We start from the raw sequence: 22,275 nt of genomic DNA, 5'->3' as shown, positions 1-22,275 counted from the left end.
CTTTAAAGTTTACCCTTTTCAAAGGGTTGGAAGCCTGTTCCCCTCCCCATTGATTAGAGGGCTTTTCAGCTGACACTGTAACCCAAGTACGAGTGTATTTTGATTTGCGGGATGGGTAATGTTACCAGGCTAGACTGGATGCTTTTCTTTTCTTTTTTTGGGTGGATGACTAGGGGTGTACTTGGGAAAAGATTTGTAATCTTATCCCTCCTCAGGCCACACAAGTCAAGAGGCTGATCCCCTCTTGGGATTGTCAGCAGTGAGTTTCTTCAGGACAGAACGTGAGCTGCGGAGGGGCTAAGGGGAGGTAATGTTTTCAGCCCACACTGGTAGATCAGTGACATACGGCCAGCAACACCGTGCTGATCGGTAGCGAGCGCTCATTACATGGCTCTTCCTTATGCTCCGTATCAAAGACTTGCTGGTCTGGTGTGTGTGGGGATGGAGAGGGGGTGGAAGAGAGAGCTTGGGGGATGGGAAGCAACTGGCCTTGCTCAACTCTGAATGCTCTCTCATTGAGTCCCTGCTGAGAAGACTTTTCAGCTGAGACCATTCATATCCTGCATTTAGTCACAGGCTGGAGGCCTTGGAGTTTTACGAGGGTCCAGGAGAACAGGATCTTGTGACAACTAGTAGTTAAGCTTCATATACGATAGAATGGAGAAATGTGTAATGAATTGCTGAATTGTTAAAAACCCCAAAGCAATTGAAAGCCCTGCTGTGGTGCAGAACCCTCATAATGTTAGTGGCAAGGAACAGAAGAGGAGGTACAGGTGGCCATAGCAACAGCTGCAGAGGGGAGTGGTGGGGCTCAGTGCTGGCACCAGGTGCCCCACAGACAGCCTTCCCCTCACCGACTGACTTCCAGCAACAGTCTTCCAGCCAGACAACCCCCACCCAGTCCACACCGTCCCACCAAGCTACATCCAGCACTCCAGACACCTGTCAGCAATTCCAGACCCCCTCCAGCATCTGCTTGTAGAGCCATAGGCCAGAAGGGAGCACAAGATCATCTACCCAGTGACCCAAGCACCATCAATACCCACCTCTCTACAGACATCTTCTAGCACTTACCCACCCAGCTACCCCAGCAGCCACCATTCCTTGTATCCCTACCATAGCTGCCAAGTTCTGTACACCCCCGTATCCTGTCCCAACCACTGCTCACTGTTGACCATAAGGCAAAGTTTATGATCCTATGCAAAGGATTTGCAAGGATGCAATTTAGCTCATCATCTATCATTTGTAGAATGTCACTCATGAAGCTGAACAAAACTTGGCAGGTATGTTCGCCACTGACTTCGGTGAGAGCCAGGCTTGTTTACATACACTAGTTTGTACCACTATAACTATACCCGTATAGTTAAGTGGTACGTTTCCCCCCCTAGTGTGGATGCACCTTTGCTGGTGTTGTAGCTTCTTAGAATAAGGGAAATAGGCAATACCATTATAACTGGATGTACACTAGGGATTGTTACCAGCATGATTTTTCAACAAGTGTAATCTCTAATATCACCCTTAATCAGAATATCAGAGGGGTAACTGTGTTAGTCTGGATCTGTAAAAAGCGACAGAGTTCTGTGGCACCTTATAGACTAACAGACGTATTGGAGCATAAGCTTTCATGGGTGAATACCCACTTCGTCAGACGCATGTGACGCATGTGTTGTATTCACCCACGAAAGCTTATGCTCCAATACGTCTGTTAGTTCATAAGGTGCCACAGGACTCTTTGTTGCTTTAATCAGAATAGTTAAACCAATAAAAAAAACCTGTGCAGACATGGCCAAAGCCCTGATCTTGGAAAGAAGCCTGCAAATAACTGTGCTCCTGGGAATATTTTCATTGGAATCAATGGGGCTACTCACGTTCATGATTGTTGGATTGGTGTTGAAACAGAGTATAATCTTTCATTGCTACTTCAGGGCCCTATCCTGCCAAGCGCTGAGAGCCTTTAACTTATACTGACTTCAGTGAAAGTTGAGGGCAGTCAGTAACTTGCAGGATGGGGCCTAAATTTCTGCATGATGTTCCAACATTTTTTCTTCAGTTTTAGTTTTTATTCATCTTTCATGTGTTTATATTACATATTTTAGAGGAGGAGCGGTTTGTGTGCGGTATGGGCATTTCTCTGCTCTCACGACAGGCGTCGATCGGCAAGCTGCTAGCTTTTTAGGGAGAGAGGCAGAGCAATGTGTTTCCAGGTTAAAATTTCACTTTTCAAGAAAGCCCCTTTGATATGCCACATCTCATTTTTGGGGGGTCCAGGGATCACAGGCAAATAATTACACATTTAATTTCTTGTGTACACATAAATAAAGAAAAAATACCTATCATTAGGCAATTTAATAATTAGATCATTAACAAACCCTTAATATAATTATGTTAATGGAACCCGCTCTAAATACAAACTGCATCATCTAATACCACATAAAAGATTAAAAGCTTTCACATGCAAGTGTAATCTCCTCCAAGATAATTTAAAAATGTTAAAATAAAATTTCATTGTTGCGCAGGGATTTTCTTGCTCAATTCCCCTTAATGATAACAATGATGATAATAATGCATAATATAGTCATAGGATTTGAGTAGCAAAATGTAAGTGTAACACACAACATGCTAAGATTTAACAGCAGCAGTTTGGGATGGGTTCATTATTCAGGAGTGGCAAAGCCAGGTGTGAGTTAAGCAGGACATTTCAAACAAGTGTCATAAGTACCTATGTCATACCACACCATCGTGTATTTTACTTACGCCGTGTTTTAGGCTATCAGCTCTTTGGGGAAGAGACTGTGCAGTGCCTAGTACAATGGATCCTTAATTTGGTTGTCTTTTAGGCACTACAACAATATGTGGTGTTAGTGATATTACTGTATTTTGATATACTGAACTGAATCACATCTGGTTTAGTAACAGTAGCTGCATTACAAGCCTTATCCTTGTGTAAAACGGCTTCATACACCAGTGTATCTGGGTTACTTAAAGGAGATCATAGATGGTTCCCTAATGTCTCAGTCCCAATTTCACATCTTGTTCCTGCAGCTACATAATTGGGTAGGACTTGGGAGCAGGCTATGCATTCTTCATGTCTGCAGCTGTGGGGTGTTATATATATTTTAAATGAGTGTTTGTTTACATGGAAAAAGTAATGTTAGTACAGTGTTAAGGAGACTACATGGAAATCAAATGGCTTTAATGAGATGGATAGTGCTGCTGTTTACACCCCTTCCCTTTTTAATGATTTCCTGCCCTGGGGTATTAAGGGGTTTATATAGTTAGTACAATAGCTTCCGTCATTGCCTGCAGCCCCAACTGCTCTAATCTCTACAGGTTGCTTTATGCTTTTGGTTTTGTCCTCCTGTGTGTTCACTAACCCCCCAACTTTGGAATTGTCCACTAATTTGATCCAGGGTGAATTCACCTCAAAGAAATACCTGACATAGAAGGCATGAAGCAGCTGCACAGGATGCGGAGAAGTGCTTGTTTTTTTGAGTTTGGTTGGGTTAAAAAGCTGTTGGAAATCCTAAAACAGTCCTGGTTGGGCTACACTTGCTTGCAGACTGACTGACAGCTGTTTTGCCAGTGATGAAAGCAGCCATGTAGGCCACCTGGACCACGCCACAGACCACAGTTTGAGAACTACAATGATATACAGAGGCAATCCTAATTCCATACTAAATTATTTTTTAACAATGCAATCTCTCTGCTGATTATTGTTCACACCAGAAAGGAGACAAATAAGGAGATGTGGTGTGCATTGTGTGCAAGGAGAAAGAGTTATTCCTGTGAAGTATTTACCATTTTCCCCACTCCACTGCTCGTGGTCAGGAGAGAAGTTTATTCTCCGGGCTGGTCTACACTACAGTGGGGGTGGAGGGTGTTGATCTAAGTTACACAACTTCAGCTACATGAATAACATAGCTGAAGTCGACGTACTTAAAACTACTTACTGCGGTGTATCAATGAGAGATGCTCTCCCGTCGATTTCCCTTGCGCTTCTCGTTGAGGTGGAGTACCAGAGTCGATGCTAGAGCGATCGGCGGTTGATTTATCACATCTATACTAGACACGATAAATCGATCCCTGCTGAATCGATCCCTGCCCGTCGATCCAGCCGGTAGTGTACACAAGCCCTCAGTCTACTGGATGAAGGGTATAGAACATCAGTTCAATTTGGGCAAGAAGGGTGGTTTGCTACTGCTGCCTGTGGAGTTGCTGTTATGTCTGTCTTCTCTGATGAAATCTCCAATAGAATATCCCTCTCTAAAGCACAGCATAGTGTTCATTAGTTTCTGCCTACTGAAAATAGTTATGGCATTCCCTTCTGATCCAAAACGCAGGTCTGTGTAGGTTCAGAGCTCAGCCTCTTTCTTTGGTTTGGATTTATTAACAAACTTCAGCCCTAGCTTTCTCCCTAGGCGTGGTTGTTCCTAGGGTTCCCTCTTTAGGACTGCTCAGCCTCAGGATTTGTCTACATGGAGACACTGAAGAAAATTAATCTGAATTAAATAAGTCCAAATTTACATTTAAAAAGTTAGGTCAACCAGTGGGTGTGAAAAATCAACATCCCAGAGTGACATAGTTAAACTGGCCTAACCCCGGTGTCAACAGCCGTAGCCAATGGTAGCTAGGTCAGCAGAATAATTTTTCCAACTCACAAGGAGGTGCATTAACTACAGTGACAGTAGAACCTCTCCTGTCACGGTAGTGAGGGTCTACACTGAAGGCCTACAGCTGTGCAGCTAATGAGGACGTAGTTTACGAGTGTGAATTTGAAGTGGATTAGTTAAACCGCATTAAACCCCTGTGTGGACACTCTCAAATCTCACAGCCTTCTGCTCCAAGTCCAAAGTGCATTTCTGTGAACTGTCTTCTCTAAAGGCTTGCCCATACAGAGACTTAGTGCGTGGTAATCTGGGGTGTAAATGTACAGCACACCAGCTTGTTGTGCCCTAGTTGATTGAGTGGACCCTGCTGCCATGCACTAGAAGTTCCCTAGTGCGTTTTGATCTATTGCTGTAGCATGGCCAGCAAGCTGATCCCCAGTAGATGTATACCACAGCTTGCTGGGCTCTAAGTCTTTGTAAAGACAAGCCCTAACGTAAATACATAGTGTGTATATTTAAGCAATACCAAAAAACCCTACCAAAACAAGACCCTCCACTGCACTCTTCTTGGAGAGAGGATGAGAGAACAAATGTGACAGATAATATTCACATTGCTTAAAGCATTACTGGAAGATGCTCAGATACTGCAGCCATGAGCCCTGTATAAGTCAGTCTCCTCTCTAATCTGCAGTGCATATGCCAAATTCGTCCCCATGGCTTCAGGAAGTGCAATATCTAATCACCTGTGCCTTCAGGAATAGTTGCACTGGAGAGAGGTATTCACCCATCTTCTGGCAGTTCAGCTAGGAGGGAACAGCTTTATTTTATATGTAGGAGTCCAAAGGTTCTCAATCAGCACATTTCCAGACTCTGCTGGCCACTTCTTCAGTAATAGGCAGATTGCACAATGGTATCCCCATTTCTGCTCACTAGGTTGCACTGGTTTCTGTGGGAGTAGCCCTTGGAATGAATCAGGTCCCATATGTTTTATTGTGTAGTGGGACGTAAGCATGGGAGTATATTCAATAAAGATCTGTAGCATTGAACGTAAGTGTTGTACCAATGCTGTTCTACCCAAACCATCCCCTGACCTTCCCATCTAGTTCCCTATAAAGCCTGATGGTGACTTGGTGCCAGGAAAGAAAAATGGGAGAGAGGCCTCAGTCTGGGAGCTGATAGAGGCAAGTGTAGCAGAGGCTAATGAAGGAAGGAGGATGTGGTGAATGAGATCAATTCTGAACCTCAAAGTGAGATGAGGAAATTAGCTACACGGTGTGTGTTTCCATAAGAAAAGCCGAGAGAAGAAAGAAAAGGTGTAAATTGGTCTATTCACCCCTTATAGAAGTTGGCGACAGCACAAACCAGTTTGGCTGGATTACTGTTTTAATTAAAACCAAAAAACCAAAAAGCTACCATTCATTCATAAGCAAACTTCTGATGCAAGTGTTGCTCTGTGAGGGAAAAGAAACATAAGAGCAAAAGCTAGGAATGTACAGGAAAGGTCACTACAGTACATAATATCCTGGATGGGTGAGGAGGAGGCCTAATTGGAAGAGACAGTAGCTTTTCTGACTCCTGAATCGCCTTAGGGTTTTTCCCAATTAACAACACTTGGTTGTAGATGTACTGGAAGTTGAAGCCAGATTAGATACAGACGTTCTCTGCTTCATAGCTCTCTTGAAGGGCAAGAAAGTTATGATGAAATAAACCGAAATAGTCTCCTGAAGCATCATGAGTGTTTTTTAAAAGACAAGTAACACTGTTGCTTGAACAAAACAACTTGTTACAGAAAGTTCTGGATTTCTAGAAATGTCCCATGAGGCTACTGGAACTATACACATGTGCACGTGCTTATGTTGGGGAGCAGTAGGTAGGAAAGACCAATGTTGTTCTCACCTTCACTCTTAGTAGTTTCATGATCTGTTTGGCTACCATCCTGCAAGCATATGACATAGTCGTTTGGGAAGTCACTGGACTGGACATATGTCTGCACTGCAGCTGGAGGTGTAACTTCCAGCAGGGGTAGCTGTGTACACACTAGCTTTGATCAAGCTGATGCACTAAAAGCAGCAATGTAGCCACAGTGGCATGCGTGGTGACTCAGGTTAGCTGGCTGAGTACAATCCCATTCGAGATCCTAGGTATGTACTTGGACGGCTAGGCTACGCTGCTATTTATAGTGTGCTAGCTCAGTCAAAGCTAGTGCATATACTTCTACCCAGCCTGGAAATTACACCTATAGCTGCCCTGTAGACATACCCTGGTTATGATGTCAGTAGTAGCCTGGTGCTGACGCTCTTCAGGAAACTGTAGGATCTCTCTCACGAGAAAAGCAAACTAAATTTGAAAGAAAGGAGATACACTGGTGTAACGGTACTGTGGCATTAATACTTAAACAGCCTCTATCGAGCCACTAATATTGATATTTAATAAATCTTGGAATAATAGGCAAATCCCAGGGGACTAGAAAGAGCTAATGTTCCAGTATTTTAAAAGTGGTGACCCAGGTAACTATGGACAGTTAGCTTGACATTGATCTGAGTTAAAATCATGGAAAGCCTGACTATGCTAACCGTCATTTAATTCTTTAATACCAATCAACATGTTTTTATGGAAAATAGCTCTTGTCACACAAACTTGATTGTATTTTTTTCATGGGATTACAAGTTTGGTTGATAAACTAACTGTGTTGACATAATATACTTAGACACCTGTACGGCATTTGATTTTTTATTTTTATTTATTTATTTATTTATTTTAAATTAGCAGCATACAAAATGAATGCAGCAAATAGTAAATGGATTAAAATGTGGCTAATTAATAGATCTCAAAAAGCAATTATAAGTGAGAAATCATTGTCCAGGGTTTCGTAGCAGTGTCTCACAATATTTTCATCAATGGTATGAACTAAAACAAAATCATTACTAGTTAAGTTTTCAGATGATACAAAAACTGGTGGAGTGGTAGTGATAAGGACAGGTGATCTGGATTGCATGATAAACTGCAATCATTTAAACAACATGCATTTTAATACAGCTAAATGCAAGGTCATACCTCTAGGAACCAAGAATCTAGGTTGCGCTTGTAGGATGAGGGACTGTATTTTGGAAAACAGTAATTCAGGGGACTTCTGGGCCACAGTGGATAATCAACTGTTCATGAGCTCGTAGTGTGCTCTGGTGGCTAAGAGGACAAATGCAGTCCTTGGATGTGTTAGCAGGGAAATATTGAACCGAAGTTGGGAGGTGCTAGTATCACTGTATATAGAATTAGTGAGACTACTACTGGAAAACTGACTGGTTCTGGTGTTCATGCTGTAAAAAGGCTGTTGACAAATTCCAGCCTCTCAGCAAGGGCTTGTGTCTGGCTGCCAAGTAGCCATGAAAAACCTACCCTCAGGATACCGCACACACTCTGTGGCCAGAGTCAGGCTGGGCTACAGAGCTTCGGTCGACTGCAGGGCACAGATGAATGGGCAGGATTTGGACTTGGCCTATTGATTGTACTGTTAGATTTCCCTGCTGGTATTGCCATCTTTTCTTCCCACCCCAATTAAAAATCTGGCTGCTGTCTAGCTAGCAAATAATATGGAAACACCTGTGTGCCAGATGTGTACAGCTGTGAGCCTGTTACTGCTGATCCATTCTCAGAGCCTCAAGCCAGCCCACAAGACAATTATCCTTCCCCCCCCCTTCTTTTTATCCTCCTCCCTGTTCTCCTTTTATAACCTTTCTTCTGTTTTTTTTCTCCTCCTTCCTGCTTTTATTCTGGTGCTGAAAGCTGCTGAAATAGGACTTGGTTAGTGATTTTCAGGTAATAAGTCTGAGTACCCAAAGCAATGGAGCACTTTTTGGGGTGCAAAGTGGGCTTATTTGCTCACAAGTCTTTGAAGGCTACCCATGAGTAAGCCACAGCTTAGACTATCTGTATTAAAATATGTATGTTGTGCAGATCTTACTAGTATACGTCACTTAGGAAAATGATGCTGGAAACTATTAGGATGTGCAGTGTGTCTTTGTTTAAATTTACATGTTGCAGCACAGGCGGTGTTAGGATTTTAGAGTTTTCTCTGAGAAGAATGAGTTTGAGGCCCCCATATAATTCCCATTTCCAGTTTGTACTTTTGGGGCCTAAGTCTTCCCAACATACAAGAAACTGCCATTGACTTCCTGCAAAGGGAGAATGGAGTCCCCAGTGCAAAGTAGAGGTAGGAGTTATGTCTGGTGGGGAGGTGGGGGGTGGGAGGGTGCGGAGGGACAGGAATAGAGTTGGTGGAGAGTCACTGAAGAGGGTGGAAGTGGAGAGACCAGAGGAACAGAGAACAAGGGTTGTATTACAGGCCGGGGTCAATGAGCCACCAGCCCTTCAAGGAGGCAGTGTGGAGTCTGACTGAAAGCAGCATATTGTAAAAGCCCTTTTTTCTCTTTCCCCAAGTCTCCTACTTCTGGCCCCCCTACTGGGATCCCTTACTTTGCTCTCTCCTTCTCCTCAGCCTCTCTTTCCCCTTTATGAAGGAGGCCCAGGGAAGGGCTGAAGGAAGGGAAAATCTTAGTGGAGAAAGGGGGAGTTCCTCAGCTGGGGGAAAGGATAATGGGGATTCCTAAGGGAGGGGGCAGTTCCTTTGTGGGGGATGAGAGAAGTAGGGGGAGAGGGGAGTTTCCTTTGCGCAGAAGACAGGAGAAGGAAGTGGTTTGGTCATTTGTGGGGGGGGAAGGAGGAAGCATGGGGAGCAGCAGGAAAGGGGAGGACCACCTGTGTGTTATACCACCCTCATGCCTGTATAACTTGTTTTTGTTTGCCCGTGTTCCTCATGACTGGAGGGTGTGGACAGATCCTTCTCCTTCAGAGTGTTCAAATAAATCAGCCCCTTGCTTAGGAAAAACAGCTGATTTGTATACAACAGCAACTTGCTCAGCGTGATGATGGAATGCTACTAATTTCTAGTCACTGGGTTAAAGTCTGCAGTCCTTATTCGCATAAACCTCCCATTAGGGTGACCCAATTTTATAGGGACGGTCCTAATTTTAGGGTATTTTTCTTATATAGGCTCCTATTACCCCCCACCCCCTGTCCCGATTTTTCACACTTGCTGTCTGGTCACCCTACCTCCCATTGACTTGAATTTATTTTTGATCCCCTGTTGTTTCAACAGAAGCACTGCCATTTCAGTGGTCGTGAGCTCCTGTTTTTCCAACAGCCAGGCAATGGACTGCTGAAAGCAGCAAGTCTCAGAGACCATTCAGTTTTAGGAGGCCGCGTGTGTTCAGGTCGGGGTGCTGAGTCATTTGGAAACAGGGCGGGGAACTCAAATGACACCTCTATGCCCCCTTGCTTGGGCTAAAACTTTGAAAGGTCTCAATTCTGCCTTCTTCCTGTTCTACTCCTCTCATGGTACTGCTCTGCTACCCACCCCAATAAAGGAGAACTAACAATTTAAAATGCCTTGTTCAACAATTTTAAGTAACAGTTAACTTTCAAATGCCTGAACAGCAAATGTAACTTTTCTTGTCTGCATAGTAAACACTGGCATTTTTATCTGTTTGAATAATCCAAGTGGTGCTTTCCGTACCTTCTTGGTTGCAAAGATTTGAACTGCTTCCTGCTGAAGGTCCACAGTCTGGGCCAGCTCATGCTCTATTGAGATGGTTGCAAGGCCGACCATCCTCTCCTGTGTCATTGTGGAGTGTAGATGTGTTTTTATTAACTTCAGCTTGGAGAAGCTGCGTTCTCCACTGGCAACTGTTACAGGAAGTGTTAGAAGTATGCACAGAGCAACAAAAGCATTTGGAAAGAGGGTGGTCATCTTATTTGTGCACATATATTCCAGAAGAGCCTTTGGAGTTGATCCTGCTGAAATGTATTTTGAAAGGGCTTTCAGTTCATCACCTAAATCACTCACATCAATATCATGCATGTCAACACTGTCTCTAGTGCCCTGCATTGCTGGTGTAGGTGGTCTTCAGGTATAGTGAGGAGTTTTAGAATATCATACAACATCCCAAATATACTGCTGTGTTCCTTGACCTGCATGACACGTTCTTCAACTGACTGTATTGCACAATCTAGCACCTGGTTAAAGAATCAACTTTTGAATTGTTTGGGGTCTCTTATGAGATTATCCTGTGCCTTGTAATCAAAATGTAGTCTTCTTCGGTGACTCTTGTATTATTGAATGGGTGGGAAGATAGCTTCAGTGTGAAGTTCCTCTATCAACTTCTGTGCACTCTTCAGAACGNCCACTCACATCCTCACTGGGGCCGGAAGGCTCGCCGTGAACATTTATGTCTATGTATCTCAGGAGAGCTCCTTCCTGCTTAGATAGGAAAGCTTCCTTTGCTTTCTTTCTTTTTCTGAATGCTGCCCCAGAGGGGTGTGTTTTTCTTTCACTCATGACTGCTGTTCTGTGCCAGCTATAGTGGCTCTCAACACTCAATTGAAGGGGACAAATAAGCAGGCTGGTAGCAGGGCCTGAGTGAGGGAAGATATCAGCATCTTAAGGGCCTAGCTGGCTCCTACTACTTCAGTTGACTGCCTGTTCTCCTCAAGTGAGTTCAGGGAAGCAGCAGGAAACAGGAAGCTCCCTGAGAAGCTGGTGTTAATCAGTCCAGGCTCCCTGGGGTGCTAGAGAGGTACATAAGAGGCTTCTCCTCCTCTCTCTCCCTGCAGCTCCTGCTGCTTTCTGTTATTCCATTTCACCTTTTCTCCTGCCTGCCTGTTAGGTCTCTTGTGCCCTCCTTCCTCCAGCACAGCATTCCACCATCTCTGTGCATCTAGAGCAGAGAAAATACATATACACCAGCAGCAGACACAATTTTCTATACTCTGGGTCCTAGTGGCGCCCCCCCATAGTCTGGCACCTGAGGCAGCTGCCTCAGTTCGCCTCATGGTAGAGGCCAGCCCTGTATCCCAGATGTGTCGGGAATGTGAATTTGTAAGTACTTTTTAGTCGAAGGAAAAACACATTGCATTTACCTTCACACAAGAAAAGAGAGCAGAGGAGTTTAAGAAGTAAACAGAAACCAGCCACTTGGCTAGTGGGACAGTGCTTGGAGTGTATTTATACAATGGTGAAAAACATGTGGTGTTGTTTTTTTTTTTTTTTTTTTTTTTTAAATCAGGGAAAGGGCCTCCCTTCCCACCAATGTTTCTTAATTAGTTCTCTTACCCCCTGCTTGGAGGAGAGAGTCTGGAAACCACACTTTTTTCCTGGACAGAGTTGTGTATCCCTTGATCTTTGTTCTCCGTCCCCTCATCCATCATCTTGTATGATTGATCACATACCAGCAGCCATTGCTGCTTGTACCTTTTTAAAAATAGAAGCTCTATGTGGAACTTTGTGAGTGACTCCAAGCAGGAGATGGCCCCCACCATCCAGCTGCCTCACTGACTCTTAATTCCTCTTCACCACTCTTTCTGACAGGCTAATAGCATCTTCTATAAATTAGTGTCAAAGAATACAACTGGATAAGAGAGACACTAGGTCCATTGGAGAATGGAGTCTTCTTCAGTAGAGTAGATTAAACCCATATTTGGCTGAATTTAAGGAATAACTGTAGAAGTCTTACAATTAGGGACAGCATTTCAAAGTTAGATGTGCACAGTCACTCACATACTTTTCATGTGTGTGCAAAAATCTGGTACGCATAGCAGGTATTTCCACATACCTATGGTCCAGTAGGTACCTAATTGGGCATGTGCATGTGCAAATATCTGATTTGTGTCCATCATTCTCTCCTTATTTGCATGACCCACACCTATGTAGCATTTGAGCTCCAAGCAAATATAGGTGTGCAACTGGGCATACTTTATGTTGAAATCTATCCTTTAAGTTCCCTTTTATAAGATTAGGGAGATGTGCACCAACCCAGTTGGGAGGAAGCAGGGATTTTTTTCTGGCTTTGAGCTGCCATTTTAGTGATGAGATTGAAGTTCCGCCCAGAGGGGTGTAGCTAGCCTGTGTAAATACTATAGTTTGCCCCAAACAGCATGTTATGGGGTGCTTTTTAGAGGTAAGCAGCATGCTTTGCTAATGGGGAATGACCACAGCTGTCTCCCTTTCTTTCTGTGATGAGATAGCTACAGTGATGTCAGCTAGAAAACAGGAATGTTCTCACGTAGAGTGAGTCCAGGAGTCAAAGCTTCAGGTATTGCTCAACTGCTCAGAATGGGGGGACGGAGGGAGTCCCTTAAGTGAGAGTCTGAGACATAAAAGGAAAGTACTTTCCCTGATCCTCAACATTCAAAGCGAACACAAGTATCTTCCTGCAACCAGGGCAGACATAAACCCACATTGTACTGTGTGAGTATTAATATTGCCAGTGCAGTGTGTTCAAGTAAAGCCACAACAGATGTGTGCTCTACCGAGGAGATCATAGGGATGCAGGTGCACATAAATATGAAGTACTGAGCGTGTGGACGATGGGTTAGCACAGTGAACGCAGATATATTAGTATCACTTCAGTACTTAGCGGTGTTGGTCAGGGACCAGGGCGCCGTAGTGCTAGATGCTGTCCAAAAAGCTTATAATTCACTGGCCAGGGTTCAAATCCTGGCTCTGCAATCTCTTTGGACAAATTTTAATCTCTCTGTGCCTCGATTTTTCATGTATAAAATGAGGATAATAATCCTTACTTTACCCCACTCTCTTTTGTCTTGTCCATTTGGATGATGGGTTGTGGGCTCAGTTGGGGCCTCAAGGCATCAATATAATACAAATAACAGGTATTGTGTAACATAAACAGGATGGGACAAAGGAGGGGAAGGTAACAGTAATAAGAGCATGTTTTCCATAAGCTGACAGTGTGCACAGTTTAGATCACCGCTTGCCTAGTTGTTATCAGTTTACTCACTTGAATTGCAGTTTTCATTGTGACTGATCTCCTGACGCCTTCAGACTCCTTAAGCTTCTTTGCCTGTTTAGTGTCAACTAGGTCCCCACGCTACAATGCTGTTTATACTGGGGATGGGTGAACCAATTTTGCTGCAATAAAAGCCATCCTGAACCTTTGCCCTGAACTCAAACAAAGTCCTTTTTGTGATTCAAAAAAGGAAAGGTGAATCTTTTGTGATATTTCAGTTTTGGAGCTCTGAACTCTTGTGTTCCAGACAGGACTCGGAACAAGTGCCAAACGCCCTGGTATTTCTAGCCCTACCTGAAAGCTCTCAAGCAAACCTGTTGTCATGAGATTTAGTGCTGTTTTGCAGACCCCAACAGTTCTGATGATATGGATAGCCTTTCGTGCTCCTGCTGCTTCTTGCAGTGAACATGAACTTGTTTTGAGGTTCATCCATCCCTAGTTAATACACTGGCAAGGACCAGTTACTTGCTGATTATTAAAATAACCAGCATTCCCCCATGGAACTCCTGCAGATTACTTACTGATAGAATGCTGAAGCCACAGTTGTCATGTGGCTGTTTCTCTGCAATCTTAAGTGTTTGCATGGGTGTCTCACTGAGAATGGAGATTTAATGTCCTCCATGTCAAAGGCAGTAAAGGGTCCATCGGCCCAGTCAGACTTTCCTTCCCTGGCCCAACATTGCAACAGATCTGCCAGTGCAGAAGAACAGAAATTAGTCAAGACTAATATTTTTAAGCCAGCATGCACTTAGAAGTCACATTATGAGAACAGAGTTTAGTCCGCCCAAATCTGATTAATGTTTGGGGTATTAGTTTGCCTAGTGACACATTTTTCTAGCACCTGTACGTCTTTTGTTTTTGTTATATTGTTTTTTATATATTTCACGTCCTGAAACCAATGCAGAGCTATCCAATGGCCTCTTGTCAGAATGGCAAGACCATACATAAGGATCAAAAATCCAAAGTTGAGCCCATCTTCCTAGTTTCTCCTCAGGAAGAAGAAAGATCTTCCTTTCTCACTCTGTTTATTATATCAGAATGATCTGATGTTTGTTTTTACACTGAGATGAAGCTGAAGTCATTGACACTCAGTATCTCTTAAAGCCGCTGTGCTACTTGAATATTATTTTTATCTTTCTAACACTTGCTTACTTTAGAAATGACCTTACAGTATTTCCTTGGAATACTGACTATAGTGTCCGGGAATTTCCATGCGGTACTGCTGCTGGATCTGAGCACTGTATGTAATTACTCTGGGTTCCAGCCCAGTTGCCTAAGGGGTGGTTAACTTTCAAAGAACAATAACCAGCTCTGTGGCACTAGCTAGAGGAAGGTAGAACTGTCAGGGTGTTTCCCTGATGCATATCAAGCAAATTAGAAATAAGAACAAGATCTTAATCTTGCTACATAGAGAGCTTTTCTCAAGCACTGTGGTGAAAGTACAGTTTCCCTTTCTGCATTACCTGGATGTAAATGAAGGGGGTGAAAACCTCCTATATTGCTGCTGAAATGGATACGCTAGTTTACTTGCTCTGCAGCCATAGCTATGGTGGGCATTCTGTGGGATGGAAAATAAAATTTGACAACTGTGCTTCCCCATTTTCCCCTGATTTTTCATGGCAGTGTGACGAGTGGGGAGCTGCTGTACAACACAGTTCTTGTCTTCTGACACACTTTGATGCTCTGACCCCTTTGTGCACTGAATAGAAGTGACCAGCCTGAGGCTTGATCAGATCTCAGCCCCCTGTTGTTTCCCCATCAGTTTATATGACTCTCTTGGGCTTCTGCTGCTAGAACTGCTCTTTTTGCTGCTGTGCATAAAAAGGCACCATGATTTATGAATCAATTAATCACTGCATGCTGAGGAGCTCTTCACGGTAGTTAAACAGAGAAAATAAAATGCTTGAGTATATAATAAAGACAGATTGTAATTAATATGACCCTCCCACTTATGAACCCTTCCCTCCATGCCTTATACTCTCCACTTCTCCTTTCCCACTGTGTGCATACTAGCCTGCCTTGGTTTGCATCCCTTGAGTTTTGTTAAAAAAAAAAATTGTGAAACTGTTTTCCTGGTTTTCACCCAGCTCTTTTAGCTGTCAAAGACCAAATACTGACCTCTAGATAGACTGTGAACCTTATCAGCCATTTGACTTCAGTGGAGTTAGGCTCTATGTCACCTGTGTAACTGAGAGCAGATTTCATTCAAGCCAGCAGTGGGGTAGAGCAGGTTAATTCATTCTCTCTGCCATGCACTGAGGTTTGCGATGGAATAAAGAATATTTAAATACATTTGCCATTTCTCTGTATTTGAAGTAAAAGAGAAGGTTCCTCCTGAACACATCCTAGTTTCTAATTTTCGTTTAACTCTTCTGCTGGCATATGTTCACTGTATCAAATGGCCTTTGTTTGCTTTTTAAGCTTATCTCATAAATTGCCTTTTGAAATGCACAATCCTCAGCAAAAATGTTTCATTGCAATGATCCTGGTTAAACATTCTCCTTCCCCCTCTGCTTGGCTTTCAGGACCCAGCTTTCTCTTCGGTGATCCACGACAAACTCCAAGTTCCCAACACCATTCGGAAGGCATGGAACGAGAGGGACAACAGATGCGATGTTTGTGCTACCCACCTGAACCAGCTGAAGCAGGAGGCCATTCAGATGGTGCTGACGCTTGAGCAGGCTGCCAACACCGAACAGTATGATGCCTCACCAGGCTCTCCCCCACCCCTCTCCAATATTCCCACCTTAGTGGGTTCCCGACATATGGGCAGCTTGCAGCCCAGAGACTGGGCATACATGCCCACTTCCTACACTACTGCTAATTACACAGGCTTTGTGGCCAACAAGCACAGTGGGAAGCCCAACAGCCTGGGGATCGTCAATGGGTTGGAGAAGAAAAATGGTTCCCCTGGACACCAGGCCAAGGTCAGCCTACAAATGGCTACCAGCCCCAGCAATGGCAACATCCTAAACTCTGTAGCTATCCAGGCTCATCAGTACCTTGACGGCACCTGGTCCTTGTCGAGAACAAATGGGGTCACCCTGTATCCGTACCAGGTAAGTGGCTTAAAAATGTTTATTTAAACACTTTTTAATAATCTTAATCATACTAACATCTCTTTCCCAGCCTCACAGTTTGGGAACGATCCTACAAAAATGTACTTCTGCTTTAAAAATGTGGGTATTCCCATTGAGTATGCATGGTATTAAGCACTATGAGCCAGATTTTCCACAGCGACTGAAGATGCAGCTAGGTACCTAATCTGCTTGGGTGCTTTTGAAAATCCCATGAGATGCCGAACTCCCCTCTTTTGGAAATTCTACTAGGTATCTATCTCCATGTTTAGGCCCCTAAATATGTCTGAAAATCTGGCCCTGAGCTCAGTAATAAGCATTTGCAGGGTAAGTCTCTCTGTTGCTATTTTAATACTTATTAGCTATGAGAGTAGTTACTATTATGGTAAGAAAAAATAAGTGAATGAGGAGCATTGAGACATCAGTTTTATCACACATGGAAAAGAGCTGGGTCAAAAAATAAGAGTGTATTTAAAATTATTTTAGCTGGAAAATATATGTGACTTTACAGTTTCCTGAATCACATCTGGAGATGTCAATATGTGACATGGACTATGCAGTTTGATCTAAGAAAAAACTAGACCTGAGCAAAGAGTGGATACAAAAATGTGAATTATTGTTTGAATAGGAAAAGTAATTTCAATTTGACTGTGTTCCCAACTTTTCGCCTTCATTTTCTATGAGCATTTGGATGGTTGAGTTTTAGTGTGGTGAACAACAACAATAGTACGCTCATAGGCATAGAATTATATGGGCCTGTGGTGCCTGTGCTCCACCAACATTTAGGAATGTGGGCCTGGCTTCACCAATGTTTGGGCTTACCGCACTTTGGGGGGCCCTGCACTTCAGGGGTCCAGGGCAGCCTGGGCAGCTAGCGGAGGGCCTGGAGCCAGCAGCAGCAAGCGACCCAGCCCCAGCCTGCCCTACTCCACTCTGCCCAGCCCCGCTGGCTCCCAGCGTCACTTGGGGGAGGGGTCAGAAGCTGAAAAGGGGCGGGGCTGGCACCTTGGAGGAAGGGGTGGAATTGGGGCAGAGCAGGAGCGGGCCGGGATCATGTCACTCACTGCTGTCGGCGCCAGACCCCCCACTAATCCTCCAGGCTGCCCTGGACCCCGCGTCCCCCTGAAGCATGGGGCCTGGGGTGTTTGCCCTGGTCCATCCTATGGACAGGACGGCTCTGGGTCCAGGGCGGCCTGGAGGATTAGTGGGGGGCCTGGCGCCAGCAGCAGCGAACGACTTGGCCCCAGCCCATCCCTGCTCCACCCCCATTCCACCCTTTCCCCCAAGTCCCCACCCCGCCTTTTTCCGGCTTCTGCCCCCTCCCCCAAGTGATGCTGGGAGCTGGTGGAGCGGGACAGGCTGGGGCCAGGTCGCTCGCTGCTGCCAGCGCCAGGCCCCCCCAAACCTCTCAGGCCGCCCTGGATCCCGCGTCCCCCTGAAGCGCTCCGGATCCCGCATCCCCCTGAAGCTCTCCGCGTCCCCCCACAGGCTCTGCTTGGACCCGTTCTGGACACCACCAAAAATTATATAAACCTGGCCCCCTTGAGTACACTTATGGACCTCTGTCCATGACCACACTGTACAACTTTATTCGAGGAGTCTAAGAGCTCCACGGGGTTATTACTGATTTGGTGCAGCCAGGTTAATCATATGTGGCCCCATGGCTGGTGCCAATCGATCATATTTTAAGTCTGAAAGCTCAAATATTTGATTTTATTTCTTCAAATGTCTAAAGTCAATGGCAGGGCTAATAGGGTATGTGTGGCATCTTTTCAAGCATTTTGTGCAATCAGCGAAAGATGTTTGCCATGAATTTTCACATGGGGATAGAGAGTGAGCCTGTCCTGCACTCATCTGGCATAGACTGGGCCCAGCTTCCTGCTCTGGGCCTTGCAACATGGTGCACACTACTCTCTGAAATTTGGCCTGGCCTCCCAACTGTCCAGAGGGGTGGCGGGCCAAACCTGAATGGCGCTGCAACCCCATGTGCCAGGTTGCAATGCTAATCGCTCAGATATGATCCAGCTGCTCCTCCGTCATGATGGAGAAGTGGCTGGGTCAAACCTGAATGGAACTGTGACCCCATGTACCAGGTTGCAATGCCGGGCTTAGCCCCTGGGAAAGGAGCCACCTCTGCAGGATGCGTGTGGGGCAGGCTCACTTTCCAGTCCATTGTCCTGTGGTTGCAAACCTTGGCTCCGCAATTGTCTAAAATGTAACTATCGATGCCGATCTTGTGGTGTCCATTGCTATCCAATAAGATGAAATCACAACGTAATGCAAAAGGACTACATGATGATCTGTCCACCTCAGCCCAGCCCCTTCGCAACAGACTTGCAAAAGAGAATAAATATAGGCTTTGCAGTGAGCCAGGAGACTAACAAATCTGGGCACTGGTGGGCCAGTCATTGATGAACATGAATTTTAAATTCTGTATTCAGTTGTCATATTCAAAACTTAAAATTCTCTCAGTATTGGTTAGTTATGGTAATAAGGGAATAGAAATGGCAGCCTGTGTCATTTAAGTATCAAAAGCATGGATTTCAAAGTTTGAATATTTGCCTCTGACTGTTTGAGTTATTTGCTTCAGTAGAATAATTTTGGGATGAAATTTGAGTAATTCTGAATGGTGAATAAATGTGAGAATTTTGTGTTCCGCCTGTGTACATTCTGTGTACAGAAAACAGATAAAATCTGTTGAATACGTTATGTTACACATGATCTCAGATTATCAGACCAGTTTTAGATCTGTCTCTCCAATTTCTTTTATTTATGTATATATATATTTCTTATATAAAAATATTCATTGGTTGGAAGAGAGCGAGAATATCCTGCTGGGAAAAGTGCTAGGAGACCATATCAGTTTTCCCGGCTCAGTTAGAACCCTGACAATGAACCTAATTTTCCTGGCCTGAAGGTAAAGTGAAAAAAAATTGCTCTAGCCACTTGCCTGAGAATATTTCCTTGTATTGAATATTTCTCCTGCACCTAATAATGAAACACCCTCACTATGCAATAGCTAACAGAATCAGACAAAAGTCTCCTTGGAATAAAGAGCATTATGTTTCCAGCAGCGGTTCAGTGCTTTCCTATGTCATAATTTTGTCAAACTGATGCCCAGGGACAAGAGCTGTGGGACTGGCTAGACTTAATGGCTCCTGGTGTGGGCATCTCCCCATTGTAAATTAGCTTTAGTCAGATAGTCTAGACAACCTGCCAGAAACAGTTGAGTGCTTTGAAAATTGACCTTATTTTTCCTACTAATATACCCACCTCTCCAAAAAGGGGAAACCCTGGCTCATAAGCCATACCATTCTGTGCCCTCAAGGCAATTTCACACACTAAGAAATATCCTAGTTACAGTACTTCCAAGAGGGTTATTCAACCTTCCTGGTGGAAAATCATTTCCAGTCTCTGCCTAAACCCAGAGCCCTGTGTAGGATACAGGGAATGAATGACAGCACTGCTTTGTTCATATTGAGAACAATGGGAATGAAATGACCTGTGATTGTTTCCCAGGGCTGTGCTTCTGAAGCAGTATGGGGTAGGGGAGAGAGGGTTTCCACTATTTTCACAGAATAAGTCAAAAATTACCATCTGAAAGTGTGTAAAATAGGTGTGAATTCAAAAGCTCCCTGCTTTAATAACTTACTGTATGCTCATAGGCTAAAAACCAACTTTTCTAGCTCTGAATCTCTATTTAACAGCTGACCCATGATTCTGTAGTGGGCTGAATCTGAATCCCAGTTAAAACTTGGTGACTCAGTTCAATTTCCAGTCTTCAGACAAGAGACTTGTATACCAAAAAAAAAGAAAGTGGAGGGGGGAAGAGCAAATTTTTACGTTCAACAGTTTTTTCTTTTCTTTCTATGTGACTTCTTAGTAAACAGGTAATAGGGTGTTTTGATCGGGGGCAAAAATTATATTCCCCACAAGTTTCTTCTATTCAATCTTATGCATACAATTAAGAAACTAATAATGGCCAAATCCAAATTGGGTTTGAGCCAGATCCTGAAGTTCACACTCAGGGTAAAATTCTCCCCTGTGCAGAGTATCAGCACAAGGCGTATGCACCATAAGTGCTTAGTTGTGTCTTAAATGGGGTAAAGATTTTGTGTGGGCCCTTTGAATATGGTTGAATTTCACCCTGAGTTTATACTCATTCCTTACACAGGGGAACACTAGCTGATGTCAAAGGGAATTTGCCTGAGCAAGGACCTCAGGATTTGGCCAGTTGATGATAATACACCTTACAGGATACCGCCCTAATCAGTAAATTTCTATTGTTCATTGATTGCCATGTTATCATTTACAATGAGTGGGAAAACTTTACAGCTGTAAGGATATGACTGTTAAGAATTTTGTTCATTTTGTTAAGAATCCCAAAGCCCCAGTGTTTTTATAAAAATGAGGCAGAGCAACAATTTTTATCAAGAAAGTGTCACAAGTAAATTGTCAGCGACTGTATGGAAACTTCATTATTCATTAACTATGTAAAGCTGTTAGTTAATGTATCTGTAAAATGACACTGTTGGGCCACATTAAAGAAGCCACTAAAATCCGAGTCATTAGCAATTAGAATTTCTCTTTTTAGTTTAAGCATGGGAACCTGTACCATTATTCTCAAGGTTTTTGGTTGGGGACACTTCCTAGTTCAGTGGTTCCAAATCCTTTTTCTCTTTTGGATCTGCACTTGTGAACCCTTCCATGTGTCTGGGTCTTAAGTAGATCAAAAAATTTTTCCATGAAACAGTTTAAAAAAAAGTTTCATCAAAATCCAAACATTCTTGTGGGAACATATCTATTAGAAACTAAACTGTTGGTGGGGAAAAAGTTGAAACATTTCATGTCAATAGTGTTTTGATTAATTTCATTTTGACTTTTATATAAGTCAAAATTAAATGAATTGAGACAACACTATCTAAATGAAATGTTTTGATGGTCCTGAATCAAAATGTTGTTTGGTGGGATATTTTTAAATTTGGCTTTTCATTCCAAATTGTAACAATTTTTTTTTTTAAATGTTGGAATTTTCTCACAAAATGGAAATCACAAATCTTGCCCATCTTTAGTTTTAGGGCATACTCCCACAAAACTCCCTCTGATATCCAGTTTTGGGTGGAGGATTCGTTCCCTCTCAAAGAATTCAAATGTCTATCTGGGAGAGGTGAGGGAGAAAAATACATCTCGATTCAATCTAAAACTGGCTGGGTTTAATCCTTGTAAGCATTTGTGTGAAAGGCATTGTGTGGATTAGCATTGCGCAAGCGTCTCCTCATATTAGTCACTCTGACAGTGCTCCTGGGTTCTGACCTGCAACAGCCCTTGCTGTTCCAAATGTGAGCCTCTTGAGCAAGTCACGCCTCATATGCTCAATTGGTGTGGAACACAAATTAACCCTAAAATGAAACCACTTAAAAGCTAGGCCAAACCCTCAACTAAAGTCTCCATAGGATAAAAGCTACTGACCAACTGTTTCAACTATCCCACCACCAAGCATTTGTCCAATCTAAACCTTGGGAGTAATTGCCACTGGTGTATTTATTATTAATTAGTGCATTGTTACATTGCTATGACTTCACAACTGCAATAACTTTACACGCAGACACAAGAGAAGGTCTCGCCTCCAAAGACTTGACAACCCAAGTCAAACGTCAAGAAAAAAGAATGGGGGAAAAGGTACGTAAGCTGGTTGTATCCCCCCTTCTCTTAACAGACTCTTAACAGAGTAGG

General features: G+C 43.6%; 1 protein-coding gene across 1 annotated transcript in view; it reads left to right on the top strand.

Annotated features, from left to right (window-relative positions):
• The window catches only part of KIF26B (kinesin family member 26B), a 411,172-nt gene that overhangs the window by 113,156 nt on the left and 275,741 nt on the right, over positions 1-22,275 (top strand). The window contains exon 3 of the mRNA XM_034764988.1: positions 15,991-16,524. Coding sequence (XP_034620879.1) covers positions 15,991-16,524 — 534 coding nt within the window. The remainder of the gene's footprint in view (positions 1-15,990; positions 16,525-22,275) is intronic.

This window comes from Trachemys scripta, chromosome 3, assembly GCF_013100865.1.
Source record: "Trachemys scripta elegans isolate TJP31775 chromosome 3, CAS_Tse_1.0, whole genome shotgun sequence".
In the NCBI taxonomy this organism is placed as follows: Eukaryota; Metazoa; Chordata; order Testudines; family Emydidae; genus Trachemys; species Trachemys scripta.
The sequence above is the reverse complement of the archived record's forward strand: the minus strand, read 5'-3'. Positions and strand labels throughout refer to the sequence as shown.